The sequence below is a fragment of the Mus caroli genome, unplaced genomic scaffold (assembly GCF_978045245.1).
Source record: "Mus caroli unplaced genomic scaffold, Mus_caroli_1 scaffold_12, whole genome shotgun sequence".
NCBI lineage: Eukaryota > Metazoa > Chordata > Mammalia > Rodentia > Muridae > Mus > Mus caroli.
Genome location: NW_028227267.1, coordinates 59,382,694 through 59,395,739, shown reverse-complemented (window position 1 = coordinate 59,395,739; position 13,046 = coordinate 59,382,694). Strand labels below are relative to the sequence as shown.

The 13,046-nt window shown below is 48.2% G+C and overlaps 1 protein-coding gene across 2 annotated transcripts; it reads left to right on the top strand.

Annotated features, from left to right (window-relative positions):
• The first annotated feature begins 247 nt into the window (after nt 1-247).
• On the top strand, nt 248-12,657 carry Neil2 (nei like DNA glycosylase 2). Of its 2 annotated transcripts, none has more exons than XM_029468742.2 (5): nt 248-721; nt 2,588-2,741; nt 6,343-6,683; nt 8,881-9,077; nt 11,599-12,657. In XM_029468742.2, the coding sequence occupies exons 1-5, from the start codon at nt 558-560 to the stop codon at nt 11,910-11,912; spliced, it is 1,170 nt and encodes a 389-aa protein (XP_029324602.1). In that variant the 5' UTR covers nt 248-557; the 3' UTR covers nt 11,913-12,657. The 2 variants fall into 2 exon arrangements, with proteins under 2 accessions (XP_029324602.1, XP_021038110.1); XM_021182451.3 differs by lacking the exon at nt 248-721 and adding an exon at nt 748-905.
• Nucleotides 12,658-13,046: the final 389 nt, after the last annotated feature.

The following is a 13,046-nucleotide window of genomic DNA, read 5'->3' as shown; positions in this document are numbered from 1 at the left end:
GGGAGGGATAACTCAGAGGTATGGTGACTCTGGAGGGTAGGCGAAGGTGCTCCCAGAGTTATTTCCCAGAGAAAGAGCTTGAATCACTGTGGTGGTTTCAGGAGGGGAGAGGGAAGGGGCGATGGTAGGGGTGGGAGACAGAGAGCTGAGCCTCCAGTGGTCACCCCGGGAAGGAGACCGCAACACCCCTCCTACTTGCAGGAGGAGCCCGAGTAGAGACGCCTCCATCACCCATCCCGAAGTGAACCCCCACCTCCAGCGCCTCCAGGGAAGAAACCTGTAGCTCTTCATCAGGGATGTACCCCACCTTCAGCACCCCCAGGGAAAAGCAAGTACCTCCTCCATCTCAGAGAACTCATCTAACAGGAGAGGAGCCCGCAGCTCCCCACCCACCTCCAAGACCAGCTCGGCCCGGGGGAGGAGCCCTTGAGTTCAGGAAGTAGCTTCCGGTCCCCTCCGGGGAGGAGCCAGTGGAATCCCAGCTACCGGGCTACGGATCCCGTGCGCTCCAATGGCTGAACTCGTCCTCCCCGCCCTGGTCTGGAAGGCGCACGTGGATGGTGATCCTGCTGCGGCTGCTGGGAGCGAACATCTTCCCAGGACCCACCTGGGGCTGCGTCAGCCTCCTCCCTGCCCTCTGTAGCCCACACGTGCACGTAGTTAACACTTGTTTTCACAGAAAAATTAAGCAGTGTCTCTTCTGGACACGCGCAGCCTGGTTGTAAGTTTGTTTTTGTTGATCACGTTGCCTTCGGACTCCCTGAGCCCTCGTGACCCTCATGTGTTCCCTTCCCCCTTCGGAAGAATTAGGAAACGCTGTGGCCTAAGACTTTCTCCTGGCTCCTGGAGAAAAGGGGCCACGTCCTGCGCAGCCTGGCCACCTCACCCTAGCGACGAAGCCCAAGGTTCTCTCTCATCAACTCTTCCCATTCTTTTCCTGTCCATCAAACCATACCCAGGGGCGGAGAGTTGTTTGTTTTGAGACAGGGCCTCTGTGTAGTCCTGTGCGTGTTTGGGCGGGGGTGTGGGGGTGGGGGGTGTCTCTCTGTAGACCAGGCTGGCCTTGAACTCTGAGTGAACCCTGCCTCTGCCACCAGAGTGCTGGGATTAAAGGCTTGCCGGAGAGATTTAAGATTAGGCTGCATGCAGCATCGTACTGGGTACTGGCGGTGTTTTCCAGAACTTTCTCTGCCGGTAGCCAGGAAGACTGAACTTAGAGGTGGTTAGGGCACCAGTGCCTGGCAAGCTGGCTTCCAGCCCGGCAGCTTTCTCTGAAGGTCAGAATAGGTGAACTGTTACCACATTTCCGAGTGTGTGAATGGAATCTAAGCGCAAATGAATTTAGTTAAGCATTGTTGAGGCCGTAGCCCAGTTGGTAAAGGGATTGCCCTGCTTGCAAGATGCCCTGGATTTGAGCATAAACCAGGGGTTGTGATGTGCTGGAGACCACCCATACACAGTGGCCTCTAGGCCAGCTTGGCATTTGAAATATAGGCAAACCTGTCTTAAGATAGAAAAATCGCATTATTGATTGTGTTATTTATGAAGCTACGAGAATTTTCAGGATGTCTGGGGCATCCCAATTTTTCGATTAAAGTATATTTTAAATGTCTTAGTAGGGAGGGAGTTGTATATGGCTCACACTTGGTAGACCGAGGCAGAAGGATTGTTCTGGGCTAGAGAGTGAGGCTTAACAGCCAGCCTGGCTTTTAGAAACACTGCAATAATAACTACCCGCTGTATGCCTTTGTTGATTTTTACCTCAATTTATGAGCCTGGTGTTGGTAAGTGGCAGGTGAGGTTAGGTAGAGCTTTGCGTGGGGGATGGGAGGACAACGCCTGCTCAGTAAAATCTGGGTGTAGGCTACCCAGGCGATCTCATCCTGGTGGCTCCCGGTGACTTTGGATGGTTGAGGACAGAGAGGGGAGGGGTGATGTGTAGACCTGCCTGGCCTTTTCAGTGACCCTGCATATTATGAGGCATTAGGCTGGTTGGCAGCATGCCTGGCTGCTGTCTACTTGTCATGGTTCCGGGTTCTGCCAGCACTGTGGTTACAGATAGAGAACCATTTCTAGAGATCACATAACTAGTTCAGATCTCCTTTACCTGAGGTGGTCTCCAAGTCTGGATCAGTCAGAAGAGAGTTGGAATGAAAGTTTGAGGACAGCTAGGACTACGTAGATTCAGCTCGCCGAGAGCTATGGAGTAGCAAGACTCTGCCTTAACCAACCAAACAAGGAGTGGCTGGCCACTGAGGTGGCAACACCATCGAAGTAGACAGTACCAGCTACGTGACACCTAGCACACTATTGTGATTAGTATTTGCTGTGTGGTTAAGGCTGAGGGGCCAGGAAGAGAAACCATTGCTGAGAAGCCCTTATCATCAGTCTTCTCCGAGATTTGACACTCCCCCCCCCCCCCCGCTACACACACACACACACACACACACACACCTCAGTTCAGCTGTTTTTTGGCATCTATATTCTTAGAGTGGGTGGCCCAAACTTACTCCTTGGGGTGCCACACTGGTCATCAGACATGCTGGGCTAAGGGAAGGCCAGGCTAAGTCAGGGGTTTCCTTTGTAGCTTTCTGCCTGCAGAGATGCCAGAAGGGCCATCTGTGAGGAAGTTTCACCATCTTGTCTCCCCCTTTGTGGGCCAGAAGGTGGTCAAGACGGGGGGCAGCAGTAAGAAGCTCCATCCTGCCGCCTTTCAGTCTCTGTGGCTCCAGGATGCTCAGGTGAGTTTTGCTTCCCCAGGTCTCACACAGCTGTGCTGGTTCACCCCACCTCCCCTGGAGACATCTGGCCTTGAAGATGGCTAGTGGTATCCTTTCTTTAAGCATTGGACAGCCACGCTAGGACTGCATGTGGCCTTGCTCTTGGTGTGACATATCCTGCCACAATGGACTGGGGGCTGTGAAGAATGTCTGAAAAGGATGGACCTGATGACCCCACGCAGGATCAGGAGAACTCTTTTGACTTATGTGCATCTTCGATGTGGGTGCCACGGGTCCCCGTAAGCCAGCTGTGAAGTAAGGGCTGAACACTGTCAAGGATCTGAATTCAGACCTCGTCCCAGGTGGGAGAATTCCTTCAGGGCACTCAGGGACTCCCGTGGACCGACCCCTGCCCCAAGTTGTTCTTTGCTCGCACTAGTTGCCTGCAGCCCAGTTAATTCTTACCCAGGGTGTGGCCATGTTTCCCCTGGGCTGCACATTGTTCCGTTCTTCTTCAATTCTGTTACCACTCCCATCTCTTCAGTTTACCATGGTAATTTTAGTCTCTCTTCAGATGCTACTGAGTCCTGCCTTGCCTGCTTTACACTGGCTGAGAGATGAGTCCTCTGTTCTTCTGGGATAACCTCTACTTCCTCCTGTTGCATCCTTATGGCTAAAACAGGAGAGACAGGAACAGGGCAGGGCTGGCTGTACTCTGGTATTCCTGCTTAGCTATGAGGATCTGCATGGAGGAGATGTGGGGTGAATTCTGGACAGTGACATGTGGTCTCTGCTGCCGCTGCTGCTTCTGCTGCTGCTTAGCTTAGCTGTGTGATCTGACTGTAGATGGGTAAAGGCGTGCATCACCACTGCCCGGCCACCCTTACTTTCTTATTCATTCCCAAGATCTAAATAACTTTAAAAGTCCCACAGTCTTTACAAATTCTTACATATTAAAATTTCAATCCCTTTAAAATATCCAATATTTTTTTAAAATTCAAAGCCTCTTAAGTGTGGGCTCCAATAAAATACTTTCTTCCTTCAAGAGGGAAAAATATCAGAGCACAGTCACAATCAGAAGCAAACTCAAACTGTCCAATGTCTGGGAACTGAAAGACCCACACGTGAGGACTCCCCCACGTTCTGACTCAGGAGAGGCGACACCCCAAATCACACAAGAAACGGTCTTGCTGCAACTGCAAGAGGATTTTTATTCGAGAGCGTTCTCGGGCCCATGGTCATACACCACACAGGGGTAGAGGACCATGGCGCCCCGAGTAGCTGAGTAAGGGGGTATTTAAAGGAAGAAACCACAATTCATGGAGGTGGGGAGGGCGTTGTTGGAAAATACCAAAAATACCAGTTAAGAGTCACAAGGAAGTATAAAGTCACAAGTGTCAGGTTATCTCTCAAGACAGTTTCTAAAAGCCCCTAACAATCTAAGAGCCCCTAAAGATCGCACATTTGCATTGCAGGCAGTAATGGTCAGGGTGCCATTCTTTGAATTGAACCCAGGAAGCAGGTGGGTGGAGGAAGGAATGGCGTTATCTGTTTTATGACCAGAACCTGGAGCACTAAGCCACAAAGGCTACACTCCCAAGCCTGGGCCTAAAAGCCTCAAATTTTGTTTTTACTTTGCTATACTTTTTAAATACTTCTTCAGAACCACTCACAATCTTCTGGGCTCCTCCAAGGACTTGGGTCACTTCTCCAGCTCTGGCCCTTGTAGCACACAGCTTGTCTTGTAGGCTCCAGCTGCCTGTACTCCACTGCTGCTGCTGTTTTTGATGGTCATCTCATGGTACTGGCATCTCCAAAACACTGCTGTCTTCCACTGAAAGTAGGCTTCAACAATAGCCTCTCATAAGCTCTCTTCATGGTGCCAAGCCTCAATTCCTTTTTATGACCCTTTCAAGTCCTGAGCCATCATTATAACTGAGGCTGCACCTGCACCAATGGCCTTTCGTGGCCTCTCACAGTGCCGAGCCTCAGCTGCTCTGCAGGACCCCTTCATGCCTTCAAAACCAGTACCACCTGGGTGACTCTTACACATTACCAAGTCCTGCTGCAGCACGAGGTACAACTTTGGCTATCTCTGGAACACAGCCTCTCTGCTCTCAGAAAACACTTCCCAGAAGATTTCACCTCAATGATGCTAGTCTCTTCTCTCTCTCTCTCTTTTTTTTTTTTTTTTTTTTTGAGACAGGGTTTCTCTGTATAGCCCTGGCTGTCCTGGAACTCACTTTGTAGACCAGGCTGGCCTTGAACTCAGAAATCCGCCTGCCTCTGCCTCCCGAGTGCTGGGACTAAAGGTGTGTGCCACCACGCCCGGCTAAGCTAGTCTTTTTTTTTTTTTTTTTTTTTTTTGGTTTTTTCGAGACAGGGTTTCTCTGTATAGCCCTGGCTGTCCTGGAACTCACTTTGTAGACCAGGCTGGCCTCGAACTCAGAAATCCGCCTGCCTCTGCCTCCCAAGTGCTGGGATTAAAGGCGTGCGCCACCACTGCCCGGCAAGCTAGTCTCTTCTTAATCACCAGTAATTTCTTAGCTCCAGCTAGCCAGCGTCAGTAGTCCCAGTAATGCAAAGGTTTCAGTTTAGTAGTTCTGGTATCTTGTTAATCACAGCTGATTCTTCAGCCCCAGCTAACCAGAACCACAGAATCTTCATAATCAAAATAGCAACAGCTCTGATAAGAGTCTTTAATCTTCCCTCTGAAATTTCACAAGCCAGGCCTCCATCATCTGCACTGTTCTCAACATTGTCTTCTAAGCTCCTACAGAACATTCCACAGAGTTCTTAACATCCCAGTAGCTCTTCTTGCTCAAAGTTCCAAAGTCCTTCTACCGTCCTCCCCAAAACATGGTCAGGTTGTCACAGGGATACACCACTATGCTGGTTCCAATTTGTCTTAGTCAGGGTTTCTATTCTTGCACAAACATCATGACCAAGAAGCAAGTTGGGGAGGAAAGGGTTTATTCAGCTTACATTTCCACATTGCTTTTAGTCACTAAAGGAAGTTAGGACTGGAACTCAAGCAGGTCAGGAAGCAGGAGCTGATGCAGAGGCCATGAAGGGATGTTACTTAATGGCTTGTTTCCCCCTGCCTTGCTCAGCTTGTTCTCTTATAGAGCCCAGGACTACCAGCCCAGGGATGGCACCACCAGCAATGGGCCCTCCCATCCTTGATCCAATTAATTGAGAAAATGCCTGGCAGCTGGATCTCATGGAGGCGTTTCCTCAAGGGAGGCGCCTTTCTCTGTGATAACTCCAGCTTGTGTCAAGTTGACGCAGCCAGTACAGGTGTGTTCCTGAAATCTTTGGGAACATCTCTCCTAGGTTGTTCTGGGTGGCCTTGCTGTCTGGCACAGACCTAGCTCATCATTAATCCATCTCTTGCAGCTGCGTTCAGGCATTTGCAAGGCCATGCACCTGCTGCTCACACCTCTGGGACAAAAGGGCCAAATAAACCAAAGGACCCAGAGAAACCCTCTGTCCCAGGGAAGCTCTGGGAGAGGGGAAGGAGCAGACTGTTGGCAGCTAGCAGTTTGTGAAGCTTTGGCCCCTGTGAAGGTCTCTTAGGGTCAATATGTGTTCTGTTTGTTTCTGGTTTTGTTTTTCACAGGTGCATGGAAAAAAATTATTCCTTCGGTTTGATCCAGATGAGGAGATGGAGCCACTCAACAGCAACCCACAACCTATACAGGGAATGTTGCAGAAAGAGGCTGTGGACCGAGAGCTGCCCTTGGGTCCCAGTGCTCAGGAACCCTCTGCAGGCTCCTCTGGATCTGGGGAGCCTGTTCCCAGTAGATCTGATGAAACATATAATCTTGGGAAGATCCCTTCAGCAGATGCCCAGAGGTGGCTGGAGGTCAGGTTTGGTTTATTTGGCAGTATCTGGGTGAATGACTTCTCCAGAGCAAAGAAAGCTAACAAAAAAGGTGACTGGAGAGACCCAGTGCCCAGGTAATGGTGTGACATGTGCAGGGGTCCTAGTGGGGTCTACCATGTTAATGAGGCCCCCTTTGTGGCAAGGCATGGCTGAGGGGCCACACTTGGGGATGTCCAGGTCTTGCTAGGCACAAAGGGTGCACATTCACCCCTAAGAACTGGCCCTGTATCCAGATGATTGCATCTGCTTAGGTCCTGGAGAGGAGAGGATGGGTTCCCAGCCAACGTGGTACTTGAGGATGAGCTCTCTCAGAAGACAGGCATCTCTAGACTCTAGTGCTCAGAAGAAAGGCATCTCTAGACTCTAGTGCTCAGAAGAAAGGCATCTCTAGACTCTAGTGCTCTGAATTTACGGTTATAGTTTTCCCAGTTATTTAATTTGTGAACATTGAGGGAAAGAATTTGGTGCATCAAGCTCTGCGTGTGTGTAGTATTCCTTCCTTAAAGGGCAGTTCCCAATCGCCTTGGAAGAGTATGCCTTTTTTTTTTTTTTTTTCTTTTCAAATTTGAATCAAGCTTTAATTAAATACTAACCAGCATGGAGTTTAGTCAGGTTCACTCTGGGATCCCGGGGAGTTACCAGGAATGCACATTCTAATGACTGGCTTTGCCCAGTGGCTGGCATTGGGCTGTTTACGTACATGCCAGCAATGAACATGTTCTATTTTGTTATCATTGCATGAGTGTGTGTACCTCAGTGTGCATGTGGAGCTCAGAGGACAACTTTCGGGAGTTGATTCTCTCCTCTTACTGTGGATTGTGGAGATCAAACTCAGGTTAAGGTTTCATGGCAAACTTAGGATGTCTGGATAGCCTCATGCTGCAGTCTTTAAGCTTTGGGCTATTAAGTTTGATAGTGTGCATTGTCAGAATTGTCTCCAGGCCAGTGTGTATCCCTGAGTGTGTTTGTAAAGCATTTTGACATTTGGAGTTACTAAGTTTTGTGTGGTCACTTCTGAATTTCCCTTGTAGCAAAGGATCCACCTTCTACTGAGACACACAGTATGTATAAGTGTGATGGGTTCTTCTGTGATACTGTGCAAGACCTCTGAGCCTCACCTCCAATCCTTGAAAGAGAACTTTTTATTACATGTATTTATGTATTTATTGACTTATTTATTTATACTGTGAGTGTGTGTGTGTGTGTGAGAGAGAGAGAGAGAGAGCGCATACCCTCCCATGCATTCATGCATATGCTGCATATGCCCCAGCACACGTGTTGAGCTTTAGAGGACAACTTTTAGCAGTTGGCTCTATGGGTCCTGGAGATCACAGTCAAGTTGTCAGAGTTGATGGCAAGTGCCTGCATCCTCTGAGCCATCTTGCCAACTCTGACAATTAAAAACAAAAAGAAAGGAAAGCAAGAAACATTGCTGCATGATTCTTGACTAGCCTAAGCTAGTCTCAAATTCATAAGCCTCCTGTTAGCCTCTCTGCACACTGGGATTATGGGCATGTACCTACCTCCTAGCTTCCCGAAGTTGTCTCTGCCTTTCCTGAGAACACTAACTAGGTCAGACATGGACTCGGGTTCTGTAGCTTCCAGTGTAGGAGTAGCTCTGGTTGGATTAGCTATCCCTAGAATGAATCCCATTATTTTCTTTCTGAAGTGTGTTATATGTCTTGTCTTTGCTTAGGGGCACATACATGCAGGAGTTGGTTAATCTGGCTTGAAACTGGAAATGATGCTCTTTGCCGCCATTTCTTCACCTCTCTGTCATGAGCTCCTCCCCTCCCCCCAACTCCCAGCTCTGGTCCCACTAACCTCCTGGATTCAGATTTTCAGCTTTTCATCATCAGCATGGATTGCTGCAATGTATTAGAAAGCAGTGTATATTCATATTTTACTTACTACCTCTTGGCCCTGAGGAATTTATGATTCTGACCATAGGACCTTAACTTCTCAGTTTGATCTAGACTAGTATAGAAATTTAATGTGCAGCTGACCTGACGGCATATAGGACAAGTAACTGTGTGTAAATGTGACCCACATAGCAGTCACTGTACACACATGTGACATGGTTATGCAGCAGTAACTATATGGTGATGTACATTGATAGTTGCATGTGTGAGCTGATAATGTTGTGGTAACTATAGATACTTATGGACTGACTGTTTATGAATGTATGCGTTGACCACACAGTGGTGGTTGTAATGTATGATCTCATTATGTGTGAGAACACTATATGTATGATCTCTTCTGTCTACTCAGGCTGGTACTCCATTTTAGTGGTGGTGGCTTCCTGGTATTTTATAATTGCCAGATGTCATGGAGCCCTCCCCCAGTAATTGAGCCCACCTGTGACATATTGTCTGAAAAGTTCCATCGAGGACAAGCCTTGGAAGCTCTAAGCCAGGCTCAGCCTGTGTGCTACACACTCTTGGACCAGAGATACTTCTCAGGATTAGGTATGACCTGTGTGATGGGAGGAGCCCCACGGAGTTGATTAATGGTATAGTCACTCATCTGTAGGGCAGGCAAGACTTAAGGACTACTATCCCAGTTGTGCCAACACTGTTGGTTTTAAGGTTGGTTTATCCCTTGATCTTAGACTCGGGTTAGTTTAGGAAGATCCTCACTTTTTTCTGTGGTGTAATATTCACAACAAGATAGTGTATTCTGCTCTAGAGGCAGTGGGACCTGGGAAATGGACCTGATAAATGAGGAAGACGAAAGTTTCATGCAATAGCCAACTTTATTCAAAGCATCAGACAATTTATACTCTGAGAGTTAAGAGAATGGTCACCTGAATAAAGCTCTCATGAGTTCAGTCCATATACAATCATAAGGACAAGCTACTTGTGGCAAAAACACGTTTTTCCATAACGATATTGTATTAGGGTTCTTTAGAGTCACAGAAATTATGGAATGTATTAGGGTTCTCTAGAGTCACAGAAATTATGGAATGTCTCTACATATTAAGGGGAATTTATTGTAATGATTTACAGTCTGTAGTCCAACTAACCCAACAATGGGCAGCTGTGAATGGGAAGTCCAAAAATCTAGTAGTTTCTCAGTCTCATAGACCAGTTGTTTCAGCTGGTCTTCTAGAATCCTGAAACAGTAGGTTCCAACAGATGTGCTGGCAAGTAAGTGCAAGCAGGTGAAAAAGAGTGAATCTTCCTTCTTCCAATGTCCTTGTATAGGCCTCCAGCAGAAGGTGTGGCCCAGATTAAAGATGTCTACCACCATGCCTGAATCTGGAATTTACTTTGTCCCTGGCTGACCTTGATCTCAGAGATGTGTCATTCCTAAATCTCCTGGGATTAAAGACGTGTACGACCTTGCTACCTTGCTACCTTGCCTGGGCTTAAGCCTTTCATGGCCACTATGCCTTAAGACCGCCATGTCAGAAACCTGTGTCTTCCAGGCTCAAGATCTGGATCACAAGTGTGCCCTCCATTTCTGGATTGTAGTAATCCCAGATGTGGTCAAGTTGATAACTAGGAATAGCCATCACAGATCTATAAACACAGCCCGGTGGTGGTGGTACACACCTTTAATCTCAGCATTTGGGAAACAGAAGCAGGTGGATTTCTGAGTTCGAGGCCAGCCTGGTCTATAGAGTGAGTTCCAGGATAGCTAGGGATACATAGAGAAACCCTGTCTCAAAAAACAAAAAAACAAAAACAAAAACACAGATCTATTAATACGTAACAGCCAGTTGTGTGAACAACAAAGTAAACTCACCCCTATCTGGTATACCTGGGAAGAGCATGAAAACATATTCCAAGAATAATACCATGTTTTGAAGAAACTGAGGTCACAAGACTCTTGTCTGGTTTTCTTGGAGTTTTCTCACAAGCACTCAGAATTGTCTTCGAATGATTCCATTCTTGGACCATGTTCTGACATGATAGGACTGTCACAAGCCTTCTGATGCGATATCAGTATGACCTCCTGACAGACGGATCACGTTGTGTACCTGGCACACTCTAAAGCCTGGTGACCTACAGAGCATCTAGAAGGTTCTGGGTTAAGTCATGCTGGGAATGGTTGACCTGCAGGCCATTGGAAGAGAGGGAAGAGAATGCCCACTAATAGGTACTGCTCTTGGGCACTGGAGCTTCTGATATCGAAGCAGAGTCAGGTATCAGGTCAGCTCCAGGCTCTTAGAAGCCAAGAGAAAGAAGCAGGTCTCTGCTCTGGAGAATTGAGTAGTGAAACTGTGAGCATTTCCAGCTGAGACAGGGAATGCTGTAGTTCTTAGTACGGGGAGGGTTATTTTCTGCCCACAGGAGCGCAATAAGAGGCACCACAACTGGCTGTTAAAGCAGTTGCTATTGGCAAAGCTGTGTGCATATACAAAGTGTGACTTGCCTGCTGTGAATATAGTTCATGCTGAAAAGATGTGAAAGTGCTGTGCTCCTATGGGAGAACCAGTGGAGTCTGTTTCTGTGCCAGAAGGATGAACAAGGTCTCCAGCAATGACTTTTGGATGTGCACAGAGACCTGACTACACAATGATACTGGTGAGAGCCAGTGTGAGTCAATAACTCCAGGGACTCGGGCACAGTCCTGTCCTTATGCTGTTCCATGGGATAGTCACTTGTTAGCTTTCCCTTTTATTCAGATGAGGAAACTAAAGCAAAGGGCACCTCGCTGGTGAGCAGCGAAGCTGAGATGCGTCCAGGTAGGCCTCAGCTGTCACTGCAGTGAGATTATGAAACCCTTGGGGAAACGTCAACTGTTTAGACTGTGGCCCCCATGTACCATTGAACTTACTCTCCTCTGCTTAGCAAGGCCATTGCTCAGTAACCAGCAAGATGGACTGAACTCATCATCAGCTGAGACAGATTGTGAGCTAGTGTGGTGGCACATATCCCTAACTCAACACTTAGAGGGCAAGGCAGGGGGGATCAGCAGTTTAGCTTAGGCTACATAGCATGTTTGAGGCTTTCCTACCCTCACATCTCACTTTGTTTTCAGGGAACATTATAAAGAATGAAGCCTTGTACAGAGCAAGGATCCATCCCCTCTCTCTCGGTTCATGCCTGAGTTCTTCCTCTCGGGAGGCCCTCGTGGATCGCGTGGTGGAGTTCAGTAAGGACTGGCTTCGGGACAAATTCCAAGGCAAGGAACGGCACACACAGATCTACCAGAAGGAACAATGTCCTTCTGGTCACCAGGTCATGAAGGAGACATTTGGGCCCCCAGATGGGCTCCAGAGGCTCACCTGGTGGTGCCCTCAGTGCCAGCCCCAGCTGTCCTCCAAGGGGCCCCAGAATCTCCCGTCCTCCTAAAACATGTGGCCTTTGCCGTGGTGGGGCTTGTAGCCTTGGAGATCCAGGTGCTGTGTGTCCTGAAAGAAGGGTGTAGGCAGGGATAATATTACAGATCAGGGTAAGTAAGGTCAGGAGAGTCGGTATTGCTGACGTTCATCCGTAGGATTATGCCTCGACTGCAGCTTTCATTGTGATTGATAGCTGCTTTCCTTTTCTAGTCAATTCTACGTAATCCCACCATGCTGTCAAAACCCTGACAGTGGACTGGGGAAAAACTGCCCAGAGCAGCCATGAGTCTGAAAAGAGCATGACTGGTGGTGTGCAGCTTCTGGGGAGGGAACAGCTGGAGGAGACAGTTGTGTGTGGGGGGTAGGGCCAGCAGAGTGAACAGCTAGGGGATACTATAATCCCAGGCTATGTTGCTCATGGTGTGCTGTGCCGTGTTTTGAGAACTGGTTGATTTTTGAGGCCCTCCAATTTCTTTCTTCTTTTACATAGAGGGATCAAGGATAAGGGCAAAGCTTCAGGAAGGTACTGCTGATCAGCCTACCTGGTGCCCTCCCAGTGGCTGGAGACCCCAGGGTGGACAGGGAGGTGTGTCCAGGGTCTGAGAAAAGCTGGCTATTATTTTACCCCTCAAGTTGGGCTTTGATGTTTGACTGTTGATGTTTGAAGAATTTGCGTGTCTGGGGGGATGTAAAGAAGCAATCTTTCAGGTGGTTAGTAGCCGTTTTATGGAACTGGAGTAGCAAATAAAAATAAAACGGTGTGATATTTTCTGTGGTCTTCGTTAGGCAAAGGTGGTGTTTTGTTTGTTTTTTTCTGTGTCGTGCTGAGATAGAACGTGGGGCTTCACTTGCGCTAAGCAAGGACTGTACCACTGAGTTGCATCCAGCACTTGGCTGTGGTGACAGTGGCCTTGCAGGTAGGCCTAAGGCATCCACTTAGGAGCAGGACAGGAAGAAGTAAACCCTGCCCCTCTGCCTTGGAGAACTTGGCTTCTGTTGCCCTCCCTCCGCCGGCAGATGGTGTGATTTTTGAGAGACATTGAAACAGCGGCTGATAGCTCACGGTCCCTTACTTTCCTTGCTGGGAAATTTCATCTCTTGATGGCTGTCAGTAGTGATCCAGTGACAGTGCTGATCAGGTGAA